The following is a 27,497-nucleotide window of genomic DNA, read 5'->3' as shown; positions in this document are numbered from 1 at the left end:
TGTAATCTAGCCATTGAAGCAGACATCGTTACTGACAGTGTTGATATTGCAGTTAATAATTTCTTGTTCCATTCTTCAAAGATATTCTTTAATATTTCCACTGACCCCTCACATCCTGGACACAAACTGTTTCAACTCCTACCCTCAAAACGTTCAACTCCTACCCTCAAAACGTCGCTACTGCACACCAAGACAACTAGACACAAGAACAGGTTTTTTTTCGAACGCCATCACTCTACTAAACAAATAATTCCCTCAACACTGTCAGACTTTCTACTAAATTTGCACTTCTATTCTACTAGTTTTTCTCATCATTCCTATCACCCATTTCCTCCCATGTTGACTGTACGACTGTAACTTGTTGCTTTATATCCTAAGATTTTTATTAATATTGCTTCTTCATTGCTTATTTGACCCCTATGACAATCATTAAGTATTGTACCACATGATTCTTGACAAATGTATATTTTCTTTTATGTACGCTGAGAGCATATGCACCAAGACAAATTCCTTGTGTGTCCAATCACACTTGGCCAATAAAAATCTATTCTATTCTATTCTTATAACATTTTGTGTTATTTTTAAAAACAGAACTAACTGAGATAAAAAATAGGCTTATATTTTGTTTTTCGCTTAGAATCTTTAGTCGTCGCTAGCATCCAATTTCTAATATTACCACTTATCTTTCTTCTGACCTTGGATAGCCAAAATAAATCTGTTTCTCAGTAGAAACTGTTTATTTTTTAATAGCTAATTCCAAAATCTGATAGTAAAATCAATGTTCCATATTTATCTGGACCACTAATCCATATATAACTTTCTTAGATCAAAATCCTACTTAGTTTTTTGCTATTTATTTCACATTCATTAATTTTTCTTTTGTTCAGAATTGAAAATAAACTTACCTGATAAAGACTTTTCCAATATGGTATTTCAAAAGTCTCTAGTAGCTTTAAGTTGGTAGAAAGGCAATTTTGGAAATGGTTAGAAAGTAAAGCTTGCAAATGAATTGTCATTTAAAGGTTCTGCCATATTTATGAGGAAGATGAATGATTCTTTCATTTCCCAGCACTCGAAATGTCCTATGGTCTTTTGTTCTCATGAAGAACAGTTATCTAGAGTACACATGGGTGAACTTTAATTCTCTCTTATCCAGAGAGGTTCTAAAGAACTGGTCTATTCACTGGAAATTACTATGGGTTTTTTTGTCATTTTGATGAAAACCGTCCATTTTCCTGAAGATAGATAGATAGATAGATAGATAGATAGATAGATAGATAGATAGATAGATAGATAGATAGACAGACAGACAGACAGACAGACAGACAGACAGACAGACAGACAGACTGACTGACAGACAGACAGACAGACAGACAGACAGACAGACAGAGAGGCAGGCGGGCAATAGATAAAACTCCCTGCAGTGCCCAAATTAGCCCATATAAGTTTAAATAGCTGAGACTCAACTTGGTGAAATTAAGCAGAAAAAGTACCCAAATCTGCTTGCCTACCTATATTAAGGGAAATTGCTACTAATGAAAAAAAAAAACTAATAATGTTCAGCCATTTAGCCGCCCTGAGTCTGCGGAGAGGGGCAGCATACAAATCTAAATAATGAATGAATGAATGAATGAATGAATAAATGAATAAATAAATAAATAAAAGCACAGCTGGCCTATGGGAGAACAGGTAGGAAGAATTTTTCAAGGCTGGCATGTACTATGAGTATATATAAAATATAGCCATAATGTAAAAGAAAAGTATACTAAATTATATGTACAGAAGTCTCATTTATCTAATGTTAATGCTGTTGGAAGAAGAAACATTTAATAGTATCCCAGGACTGATTTTATTCTTTAATACACTAACAAGTAGATCAAAACTTACAAGTCATCAATATAGCGTCTAGCTTTTTTAATGGGATTTCATGTTTTAATACTTAATTCTGCTTATTTTAGAGATATGTTGAGTCAAAGTATTCTCTATATTGCAAGATATTTTAGCCTGCTGTTGCACAATACCAGACATAAAAGCTTCTTTGGGATATCATGGAAACACTTTCCTTTGATTGATATTTCTGACTAAGAGAAATTACTGCAATTGGCTTAGCTGAGTTGATCAGAACATTCCTTTGGGTCAATTTCCCTAGATGATGATGATGATGATAACAACAACAACATCAACTATAACTGAGTTGGAAAGGACCTTGGAGGTCTTCTAGTCCAACCCCCTGCTTAGGCAGGAAATCCTACACTATTTCAGATAGATGGTTATCCAACATCTTATTTAAAAAATCCAGTGTAGGAACATTCACAACTTCTGGAGGCAAGCTACTCCACTGATTAATTGTTCTAACAGTCAGGAAATTTCTCCTTAGTTCTAAGTTGCTTCTCTCCTTGTTTACTTTCCACCCATTGCTTCTTTTTCTACCCTCGGGTGTTTTGGAGAATAGTTTGATTCCTTCTTCTTTGTGGCAACCCCTGAGATATTGGAAAACTGTTATTATATTTTCTCCTAATCCTTCTTTTCATTAAACTAGATGTACCCATTACAGATGTACTGCATTATTTCTACAGTTTTCACTGTAGAAATAAACCAAAACTGAATGCAGTATTCTAAGTGTGGCTTTACCAAGGCATTATAAAGTGGTGTTAACATTTTATAATGCCTTGGTAAGGCCACACTTAGAATATTGGAATTATCTTGTTTCTAGTGTTAGATCTTCAGTATTGCTAGCCATGGTTCCTTGCATGATATCAGCTGAAGCTCTTTGGTACTTAAAATACATCAAGACATGATGGAGTGTGGGGTGCGTCATTGGGCAAAAGGATATTTTTCATTTTGGACTAAAATATGACAAAATGAATGAGCTTTTTTTAAAAGGGGGGGAATCCCTTACAAAAGAGCAAAAAAAATGAACAACAAATTGTCCATGTGCAGCATTTAATTGGTGGTTCTCTTTAAGATTAAGAGTCTCGTATATCTTTTAACTAAAATGAGCTTGGTTAGATACCATAGAGACATAAATGGTAGAAAAGTCTGATACAATAGTACCTCTACCTACAAACGCCTCTAACTTATGAATTTTTCTAGATAAGAACTGGGTGTTCAATAATTTTTTTTTGCCTCTTCTCAAGAACCATTTTCCCTTTACAAACCCTAGCCTCCGAAACTGTAACCGGAAAAGGCAGGGAGAAGTCTCCATGGGGCCTCTCTAGGAATCTCCTGGGAGGAAACAGGGCCGGAAAAGGCAGGGAGAAGCCTCTGTGGGGCCTCTATAGGAATCTCCTGGGAGGAAAAAGGGTCTCCACACTCCCTGTGGTTTCCCCAATCGCATGCATTATTTGCTTTTACATTGATTCCAATGGGAAAAATTGCTTATTCTTACAAACTTTTCTACTTAAGAACCTGGTCACGGAACAAATTAAGTTCTTAAGTATAGGTACCACTGTACTTGATTTATCTACTGACAATCAGCATCCTGCTTTTGAAAACCAATTAATTAATTCCTACAAAAGTGTTTTTTAACCTTGCCAACTTTACAATATGTTGGAGGGAGGGAGAGGGAGAGAGAGAGATGCATTTGAGTAGGCATTTGTATTTGCTGCCTACTCCTTGATTTTTCTTCTTTCAAAAATAGTTTTTTTATTAATTTATATACATTAAAAAAGACACAAACAAAACACTATACAAAACACAGTAAAACAAAACAGTTACATGTATACACTTTTACCTCTAGAGTAATTTATTCTTTCTTTCTTTTTTGTATTTTAGAGTGACATACTAATTGAATTAAGTAAGTAAGTAAGTAAGTAAGTAAGTAAGTAAGTAAGTAAGTAAGTAAGTAAGTAAGTAAATAAATATTCATATATATGGGGTTTCTTCCCGTGTAAGTTTCAGAGATTTCTGGCGACGTTTCGACGAGGTCCCACTCGTCATCTTTAGGCTGGTGCTTTTATCCTTTGCTAGTGTTCACCCTAGCACAAGGACAAAAGCACCAGCCTGAAGATGGCACCAGTGTGAAGATGATGAGTGGGACCTCGTTGAAACGTTGCCAGAAGTCTCTGAAACTTACACAGGAAGAAACCCGAATATGCCAAGATCTTCAATATTTAAGTAATTATCTTAATAACAATATCGGTATTTTGTTGAATTTATTTTAAATTAATCCTTAATGTGTTTATTTTGTTTTCTTTTTTGAAGCCAATCATTCAGTATATTCCAGGTTTCATAATACAGTGATCCCTCGATTTTCGCGATCTCGATCTTCATGAAACGCTATATCGCGATTTTTTAAAAAATAATAAATTAAAAATACGTCCGCGGGGTTTTTTTTGCTATACTGCGGTTTTTCCCACCTGATGACGTCACTCTCTTCCTTCCTTTCTCATCTTTCTTTCTCTCTCTCTTTCTCTATCTTGCTTCTTCCTCTCTCACACTCTCTTCCTCCCTCTCTCATCTCTTTCTTTCCTTCTCTCTCTTTCTCTATCTCTTGCTCTCGAGCGGCGGGCGGGCGGGCGAGCGGCGGGCGGGCAGCAGCGAGGAGCTGAAGATCGGGGTTTCCCCTTTGCGTGGGCGGCGGGGAAGACCCAGGGAAGGTTTCTTCGGCTGCCCAGCAGCTGATCTGCTCGGCAGCGCGGCAGCAGCGAGGAGCCGAAGATCGGGGTTTCCCCTTTGCGTGGGCGGCGGGGAAACCCCGATCTTTGGCTCCTCGCTGCTGCCGCGCTGCCGAGCAGATCAGCTGCTGGGCGGCCTAAGAAACCTTCCCTGGGTCTTCCCCGCCGCCCACGCAAACTCCACCATCTGCGCATGCGCGGCCATGGAAAAAGGGTGCGCATGCACAGATGGTGTTTTTACTTCCGCACCACTATATCGCGAAAAATCGAGTATCGCGAGGAGTCTTGGAACGTAACCCTCGCGATACTCGAGGGATCACTGTATTCTGAAATTTTTATTTTCTTTCAATTCTAATATCATCTTGTCTAATTCTGCACATTCCAAAATATTTTTAATCAGTATATTTTCATTCGGTACCTGTCCCTGCTTCCAATATTTTTTATTTATTTTATTTTATTTATTTATTTATTTATTTATTTATTCTTTGTCCAATATACAATACCTATGGAAGAGAATAGACATTAAGTAATATATATAAAGATAGTAAGTAAAAAAGAAGAGAAGTAGATGAGAGGGAGAGAATATATATGACATATGAGAAAAGGAAAGACAATTGGACAGGGGACGTTAGGCACATCAGTGCACTTATGTACGCCCCTTACTGGCCTCTTAGGAACCTGGAGAGGTCAATCGTGGAGAGTCTAAGGGAGAAATGTTGGAGGCTGGGAGTTGACACTATTGAGTCCGGTAATGAGTTCCACGCTTCGACAACTCGATTGTTAAAGTCATATTTTTTACAGTCAAGTTTGAAGTATTGTGCTAAGCTAATTCTCCCAGCTGTGAATATGTGTAGTATAATATATTGGTATCGTTTTTACAAATCTTGGTCTAGTATTCCTTTTTAATTTTTGCTTGGTTATTTCCTTTAGCTATATTTGCCATTAAAATCTCTTGTTTAAAAAAACAGAACAAAACAAGAGATTTTAATGGCAAATTCACAGTGTAACCTATAGCTCTTGCATCTATTCTCTGGTGATAGAATAGAATATAATTATTTATCGGCCTAATGTGATGGGACACATAAGGAATTTGTCTTTAGTGCACATGATCTCCGTGTACATAAAAGAAAAGATACATTTCTCAAGAATCATAAGGTACAATGATTGTCATAGGGTACAAATAAGCAATTGGGAAACAATCAATATTAATATAAATCATGTACAAGGAACAGTTACAGTCATAAGTCATAAATGGAAGGAGATGGCTGATAGGAATCATGAGAAGACTAATAATAATAGTAATGCAGCCTTAGTGAATAGTTTGACAGTGGTGAGGGAATTATTTATTTAGCAGAGTGATGGTGTTCAGGAAAAAAACTGTTTTTGTGTCTAGTTCTCTTGGTGTGCAGTGTTCTATAGCGATCTTTTGAGGGTAGGAGTTGAAACAATTTATGTCCAGGTTGCAAGGGGTCCATAAATATTTTCACAGCCCTCTTTTTGATTTGTGCACTATACAGGTTCTCATGAAAGGCAGGTTGGCAGTAATTGTTTTTTCTGCATTTCTGATTATCCTCTGAAGTCTGAGTCTGTCTTGTTGGATTGCAGAACCAAACCAGACACTTACAGAGGTTATTTTTTACATCATTTTTTTTTACAGTATAGGATAGGATTTTTTAAATTTTAATTTTAATTTTAGTACCACAGCCTATTCTGTTATTAATTTTATTCCTGCTATTTAATGGTGACAATAGAATGGAATTTTTTAAAAATTATGTATTTTTAAACAGTATTTTCCCTCTTCATTGCTCTAGTAAGTACTTTATAGGAAAGAAAACATTAAATAGAACTCAAGAAATATATGCAATCAATTTAAGAGAAAAGAAGGTTAAGATCTCATTTTGTTATTATTCTTTATCTACATTTCTCAGAGCACTCCTCCTCCCACCAAATTCTATAGCAGACAGTCCATATCCCAAGTCAAACAAATTGCTTTGACATAGAAAAGACCGTCAATTGGCTTCTTACGGTGTGATTTAGTGTCTTTCAAAACAATAATAACGCAGCAAGCATGGATTTCTTTTGCAAAACAAATCCCCATTTCTGTATCCCCTGATATCGTGAAAAACACTTTTGTATACATTCTTGTTGTTTCAGCTACTGTCATTCATTCCAACAAGATGATAATTGGCACTATAGGAGCTGTGCAAATTTGCCATGCATTATCGATGGCAGAACAAATGCCCTCTTTGTAGCGATAGGCTTTGACAAATGTGTAGAGTTGTAACCTGAAGCTAACTGTTCTTCTTTCACAGCTGGTGAATGAGGCACTAAGAGCATCTCTCTGGGTTCCTGACTTTATTGCTTATATGCAAAATCTACTCTTACACAGAAAAATATGGCCCCTAATTGCTGCCAATTAGCCCTGCCAGCTTGCCTTGCTGAATAGTGCACCTCATTAGCCATTACAGTTTCCTGCTGAAAATCAGCTCAATGCCTCCTGTTCCTCTTAGCATCTGTTTAGGAGCTCCTATCTCGTGGCCATCATGTCCTCTCATGTGTCAATTTCTGCCTTATTAAAGAATGATAGCTTGCTTTATGGAAAGTGACACATGAGCATCATCGGATCAGATTCCAACACATCCCCCCCCCCACCATGCTTTATGAGCCATTTGGAGCTAGGAGCCAATGTTTTAAGCAAATCCTTTGGCAGCTTCTGATCATCTTGAAGGAGTTTAGATTCTAAGCTAGTTAAACCTGTGACCAAGATATAGCAAAGAAGTATCACTTTGTTGTCAAGTAAATGTAAATGACGAATCCAGGAAACAAAATCTGTACAGTGATACCTCGTCTTACAAACGCCTCGTCATACAAACCTTTCGAGATACAAACCCGGGGTTTAAGATTTTTTTGTCTCTTCTTACAAACTATTTTCACCTTACAAACCTACCGCTGCCACTGGGATGCCCTGCCTCCGGACTTCCGTTGCCAGCAAAGCACCCATTTTTGCACTGCTGGGATTCTCCTGAGGCTCCCCTCCATGGGAAACCCCACCTCCGGACTTCTGTGTTTTTGTGATGCTGCAGAGGAATCCCAGCAGCGCAAAAATGGGTGCTTCGCTGGCAACGGAAGTCCGGAGATGGGGTTTCCCAGCGAGAGGAGCCTCAGTGAAATCGCAGCATCACAAAAACACAGAAGTCTGGAGGTGGGGTTTCAAGGACTTTGGTGTTTTTGCAATGCTGCAATTTCATTGATGCTCCCTTCGCTGAGAAACCCCACCTCCGGACCTCCGTTGCCAGCGAAGCACTCATTTTTGTGATGCTGGGATTCCCCTGCAGCATCACAAAAACACAGAAGTCCGGAGGTGGTGTTTCCCATGGAGGGGAGCCTCAGGGGAATCCCAGCAGCGCAAAAACGGGCGCTTCGGCTGGCAAAAGGCATGAATTTTGGGCTTGCATGCATTAATCGCTTTTCCATTGATTCCTATGGGAAATATTGTTTTGTCTTACAAACTTTTCACCTTAAGAACCTCGTCCCGGAACCAATTAAGTTTGTAAGACAAGGTTTCACTGTACTAGGTAATACTGTGGTCAGAAGAAATAATTCTGGTTGTATTTCTCATATGACTTTTTGCCTTTTTTCTGTGTTGTTATTCTGTTACCTGCAGCATCTCAGGCTATGGAGCAGCTGGTGGCAAAGGGAAAAACAGTATGATGAGGTCCCATGGTGTGAATGTTGTGGGAATATTTCCATTAGAGAAGAATGATACTTTATATATCTTGGTGGGACAACAAGGAGAAGATGCCTGTCCCAGTGTAAGTGATTTTCCTTCCGCCATTTATTATGACCATGTTTCTTCTCATTTCTGTGCAGCTGCTAAAATCTTGGCATCCTGAGCTTCCCAGACTTTGTCCTATTCATCGTAGCCTGTTCTTATATATTTCCCATCATCCTACAAAAGTATCTGGCCCAGAAAAAATGGCCTGTTCCCCTCCAATTGCTCCCCCACATGCAAATGTTTCCTCTGCTCTCTGCCACGGTTTATCAATCACTCCATCTGCCATCCTGACTGCACACAGCCTATTGTCATGTCAGGCAATGCATTTTCAGAGATTTAAAATGATGTCCATCTTTTGCCAAGTCTGTTCTTCTGAATGGGAATTTGATTTCTGATATAAAATGTTGCTGCAGCATCTGGATAAACTGTCTAATGGAGGAAGGGATAGGATGGATGTGACTGCTGATGAGTTGGGTATCAAACAAGAAGCGTTGCTCCAACTCTCTATTTACCCAGTAAATAAAACTCATCCATCTTGGGTGTTATTGTGGGTGAAGCATCTTAGTGTACAAACTGGAAGAGGGGTATGCACCAGGTATGGCAGCTTCAGGCAATGGTGGGGTGCGGGAAGGGCAGATGTTAACACAATAATTTAACTGAGCTATGGGTAGGATGAATTTGGGCACTCTTTTTTTTTTCAAATTTGTTTTTTTCCAAATTTTGATTTCATTTTCTCATGGGAATACCAAGATGTGGAAAATATACAGTGATATCTTTTGAAAATGCCCAACTTTTTTGCTTTTTGCTTCAAGGATCTTGTTTTGAGCATCTTTTGGATGGCTAAGATCCAAATATTAATTCTTTATGCTCTACTTGAACAAATGAAATTGGGGGGGGTCTATCTTCATGGCAAGGGTTAATCACTAGACCCCAGCCTCTGGCCATTGAATCTGTAGGATGCTTGTAGTGTGTACTTGAATGATTTTTAAATGTTTAACTTTTTAGATTATTTTAAACTAATTATTTATGTTAATTGGATTTTGATGTATTTATACATTGTATTTTCTATTGTTATGTTGTGAGCCGCCCCACGTCCACGGAGAGGGGCGGCATAAAAGTCCAATTAATAAAATAAATAGATAAAATAATTGAATAGTATTAAAAAAAATAGCTATGTAACAAAATGAAATCCAATGGTGAAAAAAGTAAAGTTCTATATTTAGGCAAGAAAAACCAAGCCATAGATGTAGTATAGGTGGTGTTTGGTCCCAGCAATGAGCCACCCAGGAAATAGGCCTACACACACTGACTTTAGAAGATTTAAGCATTTATTTCTAAACCTTTATGAGCAGTGAGGTTTGGTTTTAAAAGTTCAGAAAATCAGGAAATAGGTCTGTCTGGTTCCTGCTGCTAATTAGCATCCCCACAATGGGCCAGAGTCTAAGAAGAAACCAAAACAAACAGATAATTTCTTTGATCACACAGATCTCATTCATGGACTTACTCTGAGTTGGCTGGAAGCCCGGATATATTTAGTCCAAATTGCCAGGTTGTAAATCATCGTTGAAACAATAATATCCAAGAAAGAAGTCCAAGCAAACAGCTGGAACAAAATGAAAATTGACTTCCGCACTGAATCATGATGTGATTAAGCCTTAAATAGTCTAAGGGCATGAATAGTTCTACAGATCTATTCATGCAGAGACCTCCTCTTGCTTAATCATTCCTGCCTTCTAGCAGCTCTGTGTACCCTAGCATCAAGAAGAGGCTCCTCTTCTTCTCCTAAGTCACTCATGTGCACCTCGGGAGATGCAGAAGTCTCTGGTTGGCTTTCAGCCTCTGACACCACATCTTCTCTGACCTCCTTGCTATCGGATTTGTGTGCCAGGTGCACAGGCCTATGGTACCGCACCACAACTGTCTCTCAATCCTTGGGATCCATGACCAACTGCATGAAATGCAGATGAGCCACAACAGGTAGTATCTTGCTCAATAGTCATCACTGTGAGAGGGATCTTGGAGTCCTGGTGGACAACCACTTAAATATGAGCCTGCAGTGTGCAGCAGCTGCCAAAAAATGTCTGAAGAGTGCAAGGCTGCATTAACAAAGGGATAGAATCAAGACCATGTGACCTGTTAATACCACTTTATACCACTTGGTAAGTACGACACTTGGGATACTGCCTCCAATTTTGGTTACCACAATATGTTAAAAAAAGATGTTGAGACTCTAGAAAAAGAACAGAAAAGAAGGCTAAAACTTATGAAGAACTATTGAAGGTATAGGTTATGTCTAGCTTAATGAAAAGAAGGACTAGTGCTTGACATGATAGCAGTGTTCCAATATCTAAGGGCTGACACAAAGAAAAGGGGCTCAACCTATTCACCAATACATCTGAAGGCAGACAAGAAGTAATGGATGGAAACTAATTGAGGAAAGAAGCAATCTAGAACTAAGAAGAAATTTCCTGACAGTTAGAAGAATTAATCAGTAGAACAACTTGCATCCAGAAGTTGCGGGTGCTCAACATTAGAGATTTTTAAGAAGAAATTGGACAACTATTTGTCTACAATGATATAGGGTTTCCTGCCTGCACATGAGATTGGACTAGAAGACCCCCAACATTCTTTCCAACTCTGTTATTCTGTTATTCAGACTTCCCTGGTGCTTCTTATAAATGAATACAAACGATTGATTGTCCTTTCAGAACCAGACACTTTTGCTTATTTTTTTAAATCTCCGATCTGGGCATTGCGGCATACTCTAATATATGAAGTCATTAAATTACAGGCCACTGTAATCTTTACAAGAATTTATTGAGTGGCAATGTAATCGAGGCACAGATATTGCATTGACTTTGTGAAAGTAGTAGCAGTAGTTTTAACTTGATTGGATTGTAATCAGTTATGTGGTTGCTGTGAAGTGCGTCTCATGTGCATACTTTAAATACATAAAATACAGTGTGTGTGTGCATGTGTGTGTGTGTAGGAACCCAATTGTGATTTGTCATAATTGTAGAAGAGATGGCTAATCAAACAATTTTGAGTTACTGCATGTAGTTGTTAGATTAGCTATCCCTCCTCCAGTTGTGAAAGACCGATTCTAATAAAGCTTCTAATGATCAACATATTAAATTTAAAATATATGTTTATTACTTAGTACGGTTCTCTTTTTCTGCTTGTAAAGATTAAATTGTTGTAGCTGGTTAATAATGTAAATAAGCTACAGAGAAATAATAACACATGTTTTTCTATCTTTGGTCTGAAATCCAAAGGTACTTTTCTTCTTTTTATAGATTATATATTAAATTGATCTAAACAACATGGCATTGCCTGATGTATTCAAACAATACATCTGAAGCAGAGGTCCATTTTTGCCTGTGTATTATTTGATAACCATAAGACAGAGGTATTTGGATAAACAAGAGACAATATGAAGTCAAGGACATAGTTCCTTGTAATGATTTTTAAGGAATTAAATTTATCTCAGTCATCTGGAAGCCATCAAGTATTTACAGTATCATCTGCAGTAGGAGTGAAAGTTTGCATAAACACAATTGCAGCATCACAATTCAAGTTCTCTTCCTTTTGTATGTATGGCATCCACACACAGAGAGAGTAGGGTTTGGCTCACAATGCTATGCTTATCATCTTACAGATTTTGACAATGCCACAAAATACTTTGGGGTGCAATCAGTTGAAAAAGAGTCACCTCCAGTTGAGATGGGCAGCATACAAGATAGATGGATGGATGGATGGATGGATGGATGGATGGATGGATGGATGGATGATGAATGATGGATGGATGAAACATTCACGGAAGTATTTTTATTTATTTATTTTATTTATTAAATTTGTATGCCGCCCCTCTCCATAGACTCAGGGCGGCTCACAGCAGTAATAGAAAAACAATATACAATACAAATCTAATAATTAAAACTAAAAACCCATAATTTAAAAAACATGCACACAACATACCATACATAAACAATATAGGCCTGGGGAAGTTATCTCAGTTCCCCCATGCCTGACGACAGAGGTGGGTTTTAAGGAGCTTATGAAAGGCGAGGAGGATGGGGGCAATTCTGATCTCTGGGGGGAGTTGGTTCCAGAGAGTTGGGGCTGTCACAGAGAAGGCTCTTCCCCTGGATCCCGCCAAATGACATTGAAGTATATAAATATTCTGTGGATATTGAATCACTGTTCAAAGACAGAATAATGGATTATAATGAGCAAAGATGGGCTACCTTTGAAAAGTGTTCGGAAACTTCAGATCGTGCAGAATGCAGCTGCAAGAGCAATCATGGGCTTTCCTAAATATGCCCATGTCACACCAACACTCCGCAGTCTGCATTGGTTGCCGATCAGTTTCTGGTCACAATTCAAAGTGTTGGTTATGACCTTTAAAGCCCTTCATGGCATCGGACCAGAATATCTCCGAGACCGCCTTCTGCCGCATGAATCCCAGCGGCCAGTTAGGTCCCACAGAGTGGGTCTTCTCCGGGTCCCGTCAACGAAACAATGCCACTTGGCGGGACCCAGGAGAAGAGCCTTCTCTGTGGCGGCCCCGGCCCCCTGGAACCAACTCCCCCCAGAGATTAGAACTGCCCCTACCCTCCTTGCCTTTCGTAAGCTACTCAAAACCCACCTCTGCCGCCAGGCATGGGGGAATTAAGACTTCTTCTCCCCCTAGGCTGATACAACTGTATGTATGGTATGTTTGTACGTATGCTGGTTTTATACATTAAGGGGTTTTAAGTTAGTTTTTAGTATTGGATTTTTACTGTATATTGTTCATGTATATTGTTCATGACTGTTGTTAGCCGCCCCGAGTTTTCGGAGAGGGGCAGCATATAAATCCAATAAATTGAATTGAATTGAATTGAAAGATCCAATTTTATGGATTGATTTAAATGTTTATGACTGCCCATTTCAAACTAATGACTCTGGGAAGCTAACATAAATGTTAAACTATACAATAAAATGGAATAATTTTAAAAACAGCACAAATACAATTGGCTTCTACCATCGACAGTTCAAAAATTAGGTATGAGGTAGTTCAAAAACATCTAGAGGAAATTGGATTCACTTTCCCTTGGGACATTGGATTATGAATTCAATCTCCTATTGAAGTATTTATTTTTCAATATAATCTAATCCCTCAAACATGAGAAGTCAAGTTTGTATGTCACCTTAAGGTTCATGAAAAAAGATAGAATATAAGAAAGCATTTTAACAGGTTTGGTTCTAATCCCTAAATCAGCTCTGGAGTGAATGCATTCAGTCACAGATAATTTCTCTTCTATATATTAGAAGTTCCCTAGAAACAGAATATATCCTTATTTGCACTGTTGTCTATTCTGGCAGTAAAAGTTTATTAACAATATTTATAACACATTCCCATCCACATGGACTGTGAGCCGGTCTAAAGTATTCAATTTTTAATTAGTACTTCTCTGCACAAGGCATATGTCTCAGTGTGCAAGCCTACTTTTAGAAAAGAATATACTGAATTTCTAAGTCGCACAGTACAGATAGCATGCCAACATGAAATTAAAATTTGTGCTGTTTCCCAATACAGCTGGGATTGAGGCAAGATCTTCTTGCTGGGCCAAGGAGCAGAATGACAGACCCAATATCCATAACTGTGCCTCACTGAGCTCAGTAAAGCAATGTGGTGCATTAGGAAATAAATTTCTAATAATTAAGCTTTGATGGAAAATCTCTTGAAATATTCACAACGACCAAATGGATACTGGCAGGAAGATGGGATTATTTTTCAATCGTCCCTTTGCAAATAAAAATACACCATTGCCTGAGGGAATTGCCTAGCACTTTTATCATCACATTAAACTGCAAATTAGCACAGTTAAAAGCCAGGCAAGAACCTAATTTCTCTTTTATTGTGCCTGTAACCTACTATCAGTTTTATGCCAATTGGCTTAGGTCTGTTCTAGACATGCCCCAGAATGAGGACTTCCGGGGGCGGGGCCATGGTGAAGCAGAGCTAAGGGCGATACTGCTCCACTTGACTCTGAGATTTTCCATTTGGGGGGCTCTTTTAGAGCCATCGCAAATCCCGGAGAGGTGAGCGATAAAGGTGGGAATATTCCAGTAAGGTGTTGGTGTGCGCAAACCCCAATTTCCGTGGCTAGATCTCATTGAACTCGACAGGAAAGAAGCCGGTGTGACAGCACTACGGCCCGAAGACATGGCGACCCTTTAAGACATCAGGAAGGAGACAACGCAAGAGAGACGGCGTAGACCAGTGGATCAGAGGGTGACAGCCAAAATAATAAGAAGAAACAAGATCGACCTCAATATCAAGAAGTTCCAAAACAAGACAGAACAAGAAAGTCGTCGGCGCAAAAAAACCCAACGGATCGGAGCGTAATCGTGAGACCGGAAATTTACAACCTTAAACTTCTGCATGAGTCCACCAGCAACAGGAAAGCCCAGCTACTATTTTTTCGCTCTGCTCTTTGATGTTTTTCTTTTTGGATCCTTTTCTCTCCCTTTTGTAATTTGTTGCGATATTTAGTCTATATTATAGTACGTGGTTCTTGACTTTTCCCTTCCCCCGGCTTTTGCTATTTCTTTTCTCTCCCCTTTATCTCGCCCTATGCTGATTGCGGCTCCTTTAAGGAAACCTAAGGAAACCTAAGAAACTGCCGTAACTTAAGAACTTGCCGTAAGTAACTTAAGAAATTGCCGTAAGCAACGAGAGTAAACGTGAGCAGAAATGATGCAACGAGAACAATAGGCGTCTAAAGCAAATAGACTCACATTACTAAACGTGACCTTCGGACAATCTTTTTCTCTTCCCCCCCCCCCCCCCCTCAATCAACTGAATTTTATAACTCCGCTACTTTTGCTCCCTTTTTTCTTTTTTTCCTGTGATGTCTCAAAAATAGATGACAACGTAATCTAGACATGCCCCAGAATGAATTTATGCTATACATCCCATGGTAACTCCTCAGTCTTCTGCTGCAGAATGTCTTATTTCATTGCTTTCTTGTGTATCTTGCTGTATTTTCTGTAATAAAGTTATCAGGAAGTAAAGGTCTCTAGCACAGACCTTTTCATACTAAGCTAATTGCAAACTGTTCCTTATGCAAATGAGGATTCAGCCACAGTCTGAAAGACTCAGATCGTAAGTTTGATAACAAAGGTTGAATATTCCAGAATGTAGTGCTCCAGTACAATTGAGGACAAATTATCCATAAAAATAAGGAAGCTCTAATCCAAAAAAGGATCCCTTTGGAGGAAGAACAAAACTGGCTATGTTGCTAACTTTAAAAGCTGCTACAAAAATCTATGTCGCCAATTAAAGACCGAATGTACCAACTATCACATCAATCAAGAAAAAAACCTTTTGCACACAAAATCCACACATGCCTTCCACAACTTTGTAAACAATAAACTCAAAGACACAAGATCCATCCCATCCCTCAAAGGACCAAATGGTAAAGAATATAATTATGAAGCCAACCACTTTAACACATTCTTCAGCTCCATCTTTGTAAACAGCAATGGCTCATGCCCAATATTTTCTAGTCGTACCATAAATAACTGCAAAAATCTAACACAAATCAATTTTACAGAAGATAATGTTGGAAAAACATTAAATAACCTAAAACCATCTCTATACATCTTAGTCCACCAGTCTTGAAATTTTGGACTTAAAAAACCTAAAGCTACATTGCCTTCAATCTGATCTAAATGCAGTTCATAAAATCATCTGCACACAAGAGATTCAAACTCAATGTAAACTGCTCAATACTCAACTGCAGAAAATACGACTTCAGTAACAGAGTGATCAATGCCTGGAATGTACTACCTGACTCTGTGGTTTCTTCCCCAAACCCCTAAAACTCTAACCTTAGACTGGCTACAGTTGACCTCACTCCATTCCTAAGGGGTCTGTCAGGGGCGTGCATAAGCATACCATTGTGCCTACTTCTCCCTGTCCTATTGTCCAAATTTACCTATACCTACTTTGCTTTTGTTTATGTTTATACCTGTTATCTTGTAACAATAATAATAATAATTATTATTATTATTATTATTGTTATTATTATTATTATAATGCTGGCCCCAGTGCCAAAGGATCTCAGCGGACATTTGAAAACCATTGGAATTGACAAAATCTCCATCTGTCAATTGCAAAAGGCCGCTTTACTGGGATCGGCAAACATAATTCGCCACTACATCACTCAGTCTTAGGTGCTTCGGAAGTGCCCGACTGGTGATGAAATGCGAAATCCAGCATAGTGATCTCGTTTGCTGTGTTGTACTGATATAATAATAATTTATTAGATTTGTATGCCGCCCCTCTCCGAAGACTCGGGGTGGCATACAATGGTACACAGTTTGAGAAACAAACAAACAAACAAACAAACAAATAAATAATAAAACAACCTGGATTAGAGAGGACAGTTTTTTCACTTTAGAACTCTTCTCATTCTACTCCAAGTATAAGCTAAGAATTAGGCTGGGAAAATACAGGTCCAGTAGCTCTGGTTTCCACGGAGGGAGGCTGTGGAAGAGATTTCTTTATCTGAATTTTTTACCTGGTTATATATGCAGATCCATCATGCCATACAGAAAGTCTGCCGTGGAGAGAATAATGTAGTTGAAGATGAAATTAAAGTAAATGGAAGCATCCACGAATGGGCAGGAGGAGGCGGTGGAGGAGGAGGTGCAACATACATATTTAAGGTATTGTTATGTTCAGGAGTACCTTATATTCTGATTATCGGCTCTTCTTTTGGAGGCAAAGGATTGATTTTGATAATTTTTTCAAACAAAATATTCCTCTAACACTAGGTGGTATTAAGAGGAAAGGTAAGCAGAAAATTGAGGGTATCAAAAAACAGAACGAGTAGCTTTTTAGGAATCTGGCTTTGGGGAACTACCTCTGAAAGAATGTAAACCTTGAAGCACCCTCCTTCTTCCTTCACAGCCTCAAGAAAGTAATTATTTCTATTTTTTCTTAATAATTTCAGTTTAGTACTGTGTCCAAAGCATTAACTGTTTTTAGAGTTTTTGGCTTCTTTCAGTTCCTTCATAGGAATACATCATGAGGGAGGTAGTAGGGCTGGATTCCACTTATTGATTGATTGATTGATGGATGGATGGATGGATTGGATTGGATTGGATTGGATTTATATGCTGCCCCTCTCCGTAGACTCGGGGTGGCTAACAACAATGATAAAAACAACATGTAACAATCCAATCCAATACTAAAATAACTTAAAAAACCCTTATTATAAAAACCAAACATACATACAGACATACCATGCATAAAATTGTAAAGGCCTAGGGGGAAAGAGTATCTCAGTCCCCCCATGCCTGACGGCAGAGGTGGGTTTTAGGAAGCTTACGAAAGGCGAGGAGGGTGGGGGCAATTCTAATCTCTGGGGGGAGTTGGTTCCAAAGGGCCGGGGCCGCCACAGAGAAGGCTCTTCCCCTGGGTCCCGTCAAATGTTGACGGGACCCAGAGAAGGCCCATTCTGTGGGACCTAACTGGTCGCTGGGATTCGTGCAGCAGAAGGCGGTCCCTGAGATAATCTGGTCCGGTGACATGAAGGGCTTTATAGGTCATAACCTTACTTACCGCCGCTACCAATGTGTTTCCCACGATATCCAACTGCATCTCTCTCCACTGAGCTGGGAGATATGACAAAAGTCCTGATCCAATGCCTAGACACTGTCAGAGCCTAAACAGTGAGAGGCAGATTCAATTCCAAGCAAAACCAGGTGTCTGTTTGTTCAAATTCTGAGATGACACTAATTTAAGTATTGAAAGGTGGTGTTAAAAGAAAAGACTTGAAACCAAATAGCCACCAGGGGACCTCGCCTCTACAAAAAAGTAGTAAAGACTGTGACCAGGAGAGTTTTTTGCCCAGGTAGATCAGGACATAATGAAGGCAAACACTTATACCTTTGACACTTTGCAGTTGGATTGCTGAAATGTGATCTCTTGCCCTTGAAGATCCCCTGGAAACTTCAGATAGTGCAAAATGTGACTGCCCACATGCTTACATGACACTGACAATATAGTCATGTGATACTATTTTTATGGGAGCTGCATTGGTTACAATTCATTTCTGAGTATAATTCAAGGCGCTGGTTATCATCTATGAAGCTCTGTATGACTCAGGGCCTGGCCATCTTCATGGCTACTTATATTTCATAAATTCTGAACAGAGACTACTTGCAGAAAGTATTTGTATTTGTATTTATTAGATTTGTATGCCGCCCCTCTCCAAAGACTCAGGGTGGCTAACAACAATATAAAAAGACAATGTAAACAAATCTAATATTAAAAACAATCTTAAAAACCCCAATTTAAAGAACCACTCATACATACAAGCATACCATGTATAAATTCTATAAGCCTAGGGGGAAGGGAAATTTCAATTCCCCCATGCTTGATGACAGAGGTGGGTTTTAAGGAGCTTGTGAAAGGCAAGGAGGGTGGGGGCAACTCTGTTATCTGGGGGGGAGCTGGTTCCAGAGGGTCGGGGCCGCCACAGAGAAGGCTCTTTTCCTGGGTCCCGCCAAACGACATTGCTTAGTAGACAGGACCTGGAGAAGGCCAACTCTGTGGGACCTAACCGGTCGTATCTTCTTATCAATAGGAACAACTGAAGGGAGCATTGAAGCAGTGAAGGGCTACCAAATTTTTTACTACCCCACTGTGGGTGTGGCTTATGCAGGACACCCTCCATTTTCTTTCAACATCTTTAAGTGCAAATTGGGTGCTCTGGGGTGAGGCTCCATTTTTGCTTCCCCACTGCATTTCCCCCCCGTCCAGGCAGTAGCCAGCCCCTATATTGAAGAGGCATTTGTAATGGCTGCTTCCATCTCTGGAAATATCTTAGTCATCAGGGTTCTGTGGGTGTGGCTTGGTGGACATGGCAGGGGAAGCATACTGCAAAATCTCCATTCCCACCCCTCTCTGGGGCCAGCCAGAGGTGGTATTTTCTGGTTCTCTGGATGACTCAAATTTCCGCTGAATTTCACCCTTGCCTTATAGCCATCTGGAGAATGATTAAGCCTGGCTAGTCCAGAAGGCCACAGCTGAAATCAGATCTGTGGCCACCAGTGACACTGTGGTTGTTATTGTGTTCTGGTTTTATCACGTATCATTGAATTTTTATCCATGTTGCATTATGCATTGTTTGCAGAGGAGTGAAGCAGTTTATAAACTGATCAACTAGGGAATTGACTAATACATTCTAAAATTGCTTTTTTTTCCCCCTGCCCACCATTTGGTTCTTTGAAGCCTTTAAAACTACAATAACAGCACTTCAAAATTAAATCCAGAAGACCTAAAACAACAAATATCAGCCCATGAAGATTGCTAGTACAGGCACAGAAGGAACTGGTGCCTGGCTTATTTGGGGAGGGATAAACATCTGTAAGTTGTGGGTGGCATCCAAAAACAAAATTTGCCTGTAGCATCCAAAATCTATTAAGCCAAGATTTGTTAAATCAAGGGTTCACTGTACATAAAAATGCAATGGTAATTTTGATCAATCTGCAGCCCTGTGGGGGTTGTGAAGTACAACTTACACATAACAAACACATGTAATATTTGCACAGTTAAACTTTCATTTTATTTCTACCTTTGAAGATGGAGAATGGGAAGCCAGTGCCCTTGATCATTGCAGCAGGAGGAGGTGGCAGGGCCTACAGGGCCAAAGCCTATGTGTTAAACCATGAAAGGCTGGAGAATGATATATCTATTCCGGGGTTCAATGGGAAATCTGGAGCCGCAGGTAAGAGATTGTTCCAACCGTTTTGCCAGGCTTAATAAAAGACTTGGTGTAAAAGCCATGGCTTGTGATCCACAAAGGAATTTCCAAGCAGTCAGAACATGCATTTGGCATCATCTCATCTATTTCTATTGCTTGAAAAGCAAAGGTTGTCTGTTGGAAAAGCAGCGGTCGGTGTCCTCAGACTATTGCAGTGACAATTCATCAAACTAGGTTCCCACTATTCATATGGTTCTCTCTTGTACATTCATAAAACTATTTGGATCACAGCCATTAACATTAGTGAAAAGGGATTGCTGGAGCACTACTGGTGGGGACGTAGAATCTACAGCTGCCGTTTTCTTCCCATATCATTTTTGCAGAATTATTCATGTTACTTTGTCCAAATTATAAATATTTATGAGATTTGTTCAAAGAGAATGATATTCCTCTGAATATATATAGTGCTTGAGAAGCAGAAAAAGTATAAATTATATTTTGACCAATTAATCAGCGTGATATCTTCTAGCGAAATCTAAAAATAAATAAACTCAGAGTGAAGATTATTCAGTTCAGATTATCCATCTTTTATCCCTATGACACATAGAAGCAGTTTGTATTTGCAGTTTAATAGATTAAAATCGTTTCAATATATGTGTATCCTTTTCTATTATTGATGAAAAAATAACACTTTCAAATCAATCCATCTCTAAATGTTTTTTTAATTATCTTTGTATAGATTAAAATTTTAAAATGCTTCTGCAAAGCTTAAAAAGGGATATTTTGCTTTGTTATTCTTTCAGAGTCCTAATGTAGATTCCTAATCCTAGAGCAAAATTTAAGGCCAATTTATCTTTAAGAATAATAAAATAATCCCTGTTGCTGATTACGGGGGTAAAGTCAACTTATTCTGTGGCTCTGTGCTGAGTTAGAATGATCTTGCAAACAAGATCATTCCAACTCTAACGGAACAACACACGAGAACGAAATCGATTTAAACTAAATGTCAACCGCTCCAAACTTGACTGCAAAAAATACGACTTCAGCAACAGAGTAATCAACGCCTGGAATGCACTACCTGATTCTGTGGTTTCTAATCCTAATCCCAAAACCTTTAACATTAGACTATCTACAATTGACCTCTCCCCCTTTCTAAGACGTCTGTAAGGGGCGTGCATAAGCGCACCACTGTGCCTACCGTCCCTGTCCTATTCTGTCGGGCTCTCTGGTAGACTCCTCCCAAAAATTCAGAGGTGCAAATTTCAGACACACACATGTTTGAAAATTCAAAACAATGTTCTTTATAATGAAAATTCACTTAAACTAAGCGAAGAACACTCGTCTCCAAACAAACTGGTAATTTGTACAAGTCCCTTACAGTTCTGTGATACTTAGCTTGCAGCTGTGAGGCAATTCGTAGTCCTTCTTCTTTCACAAAGTGAAACACACTTTGCTCTGGTTTAGTTTCAAAGCGGGGAAAAATCAGCACACAAAAGGTCAAAGTCAGTAAAGCAGGCACGAAACACAACGATCAGATAATCCTCCACAATGGCCAAACCCACAGGCTGCTCTTTATAGCAGCCTCACTAATTTCCACAGCCCCACCCAACCACAGGTGGCCTCATTTTCTTTGATAATAATATCTCAGTTGTTGTTGCCTATGCATTGCTGTCCGCATGCGTGGCTGTATCATTAACTCTTGTTCTGAATCCAAGGAGGAGCTACATAATTGATCTCCTTCTGAGCTGTCTGCCACACTCTCCTCCTCCCTGTCACTCATGTCTTCTTGGTCAGAGGAGCCTTCATCACCAGATTCCACCGGAGGCAAAACAGGCCTGCAGCATGTGGATGTCTCCCCCACATCCACAATCCTTGGGGCAGGAGCTGGGCCAGAGCTAACCACAACACTGTCCTATTGTCTTCTTTTGTTACTTTTTATCATTACTTATCTAATGTTTTATTTGCACAAATTACCACCCTATAATTGTTTGACAAAATAAATAAATAAATAAATAAATAAAACAAATAAATAAAATAAGTCAGGTGTTCACACTAGCTTGCTTTCATAATCTTTATTTCTAGTCTAACAGCCATTTTTAATGTAATAGATATTCTGTTCAGTCCAGGCTTCTTCCCTACCTCTTCCTTTCTAATTGCCCAAACTCCTTCAAAATATGAATTTAAAAAGTGCTCAGTCTGTGTCACCTTCTGCCTCTGGTAATGCAAAAACTCTCTGAGAGTTTTTATCAGACTTCTGATAAGAGTTGCTTACTGCTTCTTTGAACACAAGTTGTTTGGGAGTCGGATGAGCCCACAGAGCAGCAATGAAATCTACTTACTTTCTCTACCGGTTTGGAAGTGGTGCAATTTCCTCACTTCACTTGCCCCTGTGCCAATGTCACATGCACTTTTTTACCCTCTGTGTATCCGCAGAGACTTTGCACATTCGCAGAGGGTTAAAAAACAAAAATGGTAGTGTCTGGGCGAGTGGGCAGAGTCTCATGTTACTGTCACCACCAGTTCTCCGAACCACTGGCCACCACTGCTACCAGTATAGCTGAACCAGGCCAAATTGGTAGCATTTCACCCCTGCCACAGAGCATGATCAAAAAAGTCGTGATAGCAGCCCTAACAATGCAAGTTCTTTCCATCTTCCTTCCTTCCTTTCCTTTCCTTTCCTTCCTTCCTTCCTTCCTTCCCTCCTTTCTTTCTTTCTTTCTTTCTTCCATTGTATTTTAAAAACAGGTAGAGTTTTGATCACAACCGTCACAGCCATCAACTTGGCCATAGCAGCAGACACCTATTTTGGAAGAGAAAAAGCAGGGCCTGAGAAAGAGTAAATGGAAGTTTTAATGACTTTGGACACATTCCTTCCCATCACCAGCATGTCACCACCAATACATTGTCACCAAGGACATGCAGGTTTTGACAGTTCAGAAGAAAATGAAGACATTTCAATGATCTTTTGTACTGGATGTAAAAGTACACAAAAAAATACTGACAAAGTGTGTTGCATAGGGACGAAAAAATTAATTGTCAGTACATTATTTATTTATTTATTTTATTTTATTATTTAGATTTGTATACCTTATTATTTAGATTATGCGTGGCTGACTATGTGACCAACAATAGCAAAACAGAAAATTGGAAATATAAATAAAATAAAATAAATAAAACAGATGATATGAACTACAGAAATGATAAGTTAGAAAAAGTAACAACAATAAAACTAGTAACGGCCAGCACTGAAACAAGCTGACATACAGAAACATTGAAGAATTAAAAAAGAAAATTATGGCATATGCAGGATGATCAGTAGAAAAACTGACAGCATTGAAATATGACCCCAAAAATGATGAAGCACTTATAATGCAGGAATTTTAATCCTTACCCTTGTAAGGATTAAAGTATCTATTGAATAGACCAATCAGCTTCCCTACAGTATGCCAATGTTGGTTATCAGTGGTGGGTTGCTACTGATACGGTATGGTTCTACAAACTGGTAGTGGTGGCAGGAGGCTCACCCACCCACCCTGGACGCTTCTTCCCATACACAAATTAGTAGTGATGGGATTTAGAACCCATTATTGCTGGTTACAGTTAGAGAAGCACTGGTGTTCAGAATTAGAAAACCAAAAGCAAGCTCATATTTAACCTTAAAGTTGAAGATCAGGTTGGAGGCCAAGATAAAGAAATTAAGACCAGATGTAAGCAATAAAAGGACCTGAAAGAGCAAAAAGACTATCCCAATCAGAAAATATTGTTTTAGCAATCAGAAAAAAATGAAGAAACTTTAGAAATCATAAAGCAAGAAATAATAGCAATGGCTCTGAAAATGGAATACTATGAGGCAGAAATCAATGATTTAAACAAAATGAGCTATTTTATTTATTTATTTATTTAGTTAGTTAGTTAGTTAGTTAGTTAGTTAGTTAGTTAGTTAGTTAGCTAGCTAGCTAGTTAATCAGTCAGTCAGTCAGTCAGTCTAATACACAATAATACACAATGAAGGTAAAAGAGGATACCTTCGAGGAAATAGAATTAGAGAAAGAATAGAAGAGAGAATATAGGATAAAGATAAGAGAAAATATTAAAAATAAGAGAATAGAAGAAAGATATAGGGATAGAAGAGAAGATATATGGGATATAGGAGAGACAATAGGACAGTGGTCGGAAGGCACTCTAGTGCACTTATGCAGGCCCCTTACTGACCTCTTAGGAATCTGGAGAGGTCAACGGTGGACATTCTAAGGGTAAAATGTTGGGGGTTAGCTACTTTGATCAGAGCAGAGCAAATTCTACCAAAGTATAAATTGTAATAATAATTCTGAAAATGGGAAACCAAACAAAGAGGAAATTTTTTTTGGCAAACTCAAAAGGACTAATAAAAATGCTGGATGGACAAAAGAATTTGAGGATGGATTTAGGAAAAATCAAATGGAACAACAAATAGTATCAGGATAAAAGGGTAAAAATCAAATAAAAGGATTAAAAACTGGACATCTCTAGGAAATGTTAAATTGGATGCTTTTTTCTTAAATATCTAATTTAAAATACATTGAATTGCATCTAAACAACTTACTGAAGTATTGCATAAAGAAAATATAGACGGATAATTAATGACTGGGAAAACGACTGTCTCATTCAAAAAGTGCTAGTGAAAAGGATAACAACGGGAAACCACATAATATGATAATATGCCTGCCTACAATGTTTATGCTAATAGACATAATAGCAGGCAACATCCAATTATTTAGAAGAAAATAACATCCTTTCAGGATGGCAGAAAGAAAATAAAAGGAAAAGCGACCAATCAATAAACTTCCGATTTATAAAATGATTTTAGAGAATTGCAAAATCCAAAAAATCAATTTACACATACATGGTCTGGGTTGATTATAAAAAGACATAGAGCATAGAATAATAGAGTTGGAAGGGATCTTAGAGATCTTCTAATCCAATCCCCTGGTTGAGCACGAGGCTTTATATCATTTCAAACAAATCGTTGTCCAGTCTCTTTTTGAGAGTCTTCAGTAATGGAGTACCCATAACTTCTGAAGACAAACTATTCCATTGGTTAATTGCTCTCATCATTAGGAAATTTCTCTACAGTTCTAGATTGCTTTTCTCCTTGGTTAGTTTCTAACCTGCCTTGCCTTTTGGAGCTTTCGAAAATAGATTGACCCTTTTGTCCTTGTAGGAGCCCCTCAAATATTGGAACAGTGCTATCATGTCCCTCCTCCACTCCTTCTTTTCATTAGTCTAGACATACTCAGTTCCTGTAACCATTCTTAATATGTTTTAACCTCCACCCTCACCTAATCATTGTTGTTGCTCTTCTCTGCACTCTTTCCAGAGTCTGAACATCATTTTTGTATTGTAGTGACCAGAACTGGATGCCGTATTCCAAGTGTGGTCTTATTAGAACTTCGTAAAGCAGTATTAGAATTTCACATGGTCTTTATTCTATCCCTCTATTAATGCAGCTAAGAATTGCATTGGCCTTTTTGGCTGATACTGCACACTGTTAGCTCACATTTAAATGATGATCTATTAAAACTCTGAGATCCCTCTTGCAATTACTGGCATTAAGCCAAGTTTCATCTATATACCTATACAGTTCATCTTTATGACCTAAGTGTATAACGTTACCTTTATCAAACAAAATGAAAAAATGAATTTCATTTTGTACATAGAGCTCAGTGTTCAAGTTTCTCAAGAACTGTTTGGATCTTGAGCTTGCCTTCTGGGGCATTAATTATTTCTCACAGCTTTGTGTCATCCACAACTTTGATGAGTTCCCCTTCAATCCTCTCGTGTAGAATAGAATAGAATAGAATAGAATAGAATTTTATTGGCCAAGTGTGATTGGTCACACAAGGAATTTGTCTTGGTGCATATGCTCTCAGCATACATAAAAGAAAATATACATTTGTCAAGAATCATGTGGTACCACACTTAATGATTGTCATAGGGGTCAAATAAGCAATGAAGAAACAATCCATATTAATAAAAATCTTAGGATACAAGCAACAAGTTACAGTCATACAGTCCTAAGTGGGAGGAAAAGGATGATAGGAATGATGAGAAATAAAGGACTAGATCATTTATGAAGATATTGAAGAGTACTGGGCCTAATACAGAACCAGTGGGGCATCCCACGGATTACTTCCCTCTGAGTGGATGTAATTCCATTCAGTACAATTTTTCAGCCAGTTGCAAATCTACTGGGCAGTGTTGCTGTCTATCCCACATTCTACTACCTTGCCAAGAGAAAAAAAAAACCTTCAAATCTTCTGTTTCTCTAATGAAAAGTAGACATTTGATTCATGACCACATAGCTGGATCATCAAATGTTTGTAAACAACTAATATCAATAAAAACATTAGAATGTTGACAGAAAAATAATGAAACAGTGGTAGACACGTTGGTACAGTAGAGTTTCAGTTATCCGATATAAACGGGTGGGCTGATAGTCGGATACCTGAAATGTCAGATAATCCAGCCTCTACTGTACTGCTTCCATCCCTGTCTCTCTCTCTCTCTTGCTCGCTCTCCCACTTCTGTCCCTCTCTCTCTCTCTCTCTCTCTCTCTCTAGCTCACCCACTTCTGTCCCCATCTCTCTCTCCGTCTCTCTCTCGCTTGCCAGCTTCTGTCCCTGGCTCTCTCTCTCTAGCTTACCCGCTTCTGTCCCCATCTCTCTCTCTCTCTCTCGCTCGCTTGCCAGCTTCTGTCCCTGGCTCTCTCTCTCTAGCTCACCCAATTCTGTCCCTCTCTCTCTCTCTCTCTCTCTCTCTAGCTCACCCACTTCTGTCCCGGTCTCTATCTCTCTCTCTCTAGCTCACCTGCTTCTGTCCCCATCTCTCTCTCTCTCTCTCTCTCTCTCTCTCGCTTGCCAGCTTCTGTCCCTGGCTCTCTCTCTCTAGCTCACCTGCTTCTGTCCCCATCTCTCTCTCGCTCGCTCGCTCGCTTGCCAGCTTCTGTCCCTGGCTCTCTCTCTCTAGCTCACCCACTTCTGTCCCTCTCTCTCTCTCTCTCTCTCTAGCTCACCCACTTCTGTCCCGGTCTCTCTCTCTCTCTCTCTCTCTCTCTCTCTAGCTCACCTGCTTCTGTCCCCATCTCTCTCTCTCTCTCTCTCTCTCTCTTGCTTGCCAGCTTCTGTCCCTGGCTCTCTCTCTCTAGCTCACCTGCTTCTGTCCCCATCTCTCGCTCGCTCGCTCGCTCGCTCGCTTGCCAGCTTCTGTCCCTGGCTCTCTCTAGCTCACCCGCTTCTATCCCCGTCTCTCTCTCTCTCTCTCTCTCTCTCTCTCTCTCTCTCTCTCTCTAGCTTGCTGGCTTCT

At 39.2% G+C, this 27,497-nt stretch overlaps 1 protein-coding gene across 1 annotated transcript in view; it reads left to right on the top strand.

The window, feature by feature from the left end:
* Positions 1 to 27,497, top strand: part of ALK (ALK receptor tyrosine kinase) — a 169,957-nt gene that overhangs the window by 69,733 nt on the left and 72,727 nt on the right. The window contains exons 5-7 of the mRNA XM_070734303.1: positions 8,281 to 8,428; positions 16,981 to 17,112; positions 20,036 to 20,180. Of these exons, the coding sequence (XP_070590404.1) occupies positions 8,281 to 8,428; positions 16,981 to 17,112; positions 20,036 to 20,180 (425 nt within the window). The remainder of the gene's footprint in view (positions 1 to 8,280; positions 8,429 to 16,980; positions 17,113 to 20,035; positions 20,181 to 27,497) is intronic.

The sequence above is a fragment of the Erythrolamprus reginae genome, chromosome 1, assembly GCF_031021105.1.
Source record: "Erythrolamprus reginae isolate rEryReg1 chromosome 1, rEryReg1.hap1, whole genome shotgun sequence".
NCBI classification, from domain to species: Eukaryota; Metazoa; Chordata; class Lepidosauria; order Squamata; family Dipsadidae; genus Erythrolamprus; species Erythrolamprus reginae.
The sequence above is the reverse complement of the archived record's forward strand: the minus strand, read 5'-3'. Positions and strand labels throughout refer to the sequence as shown.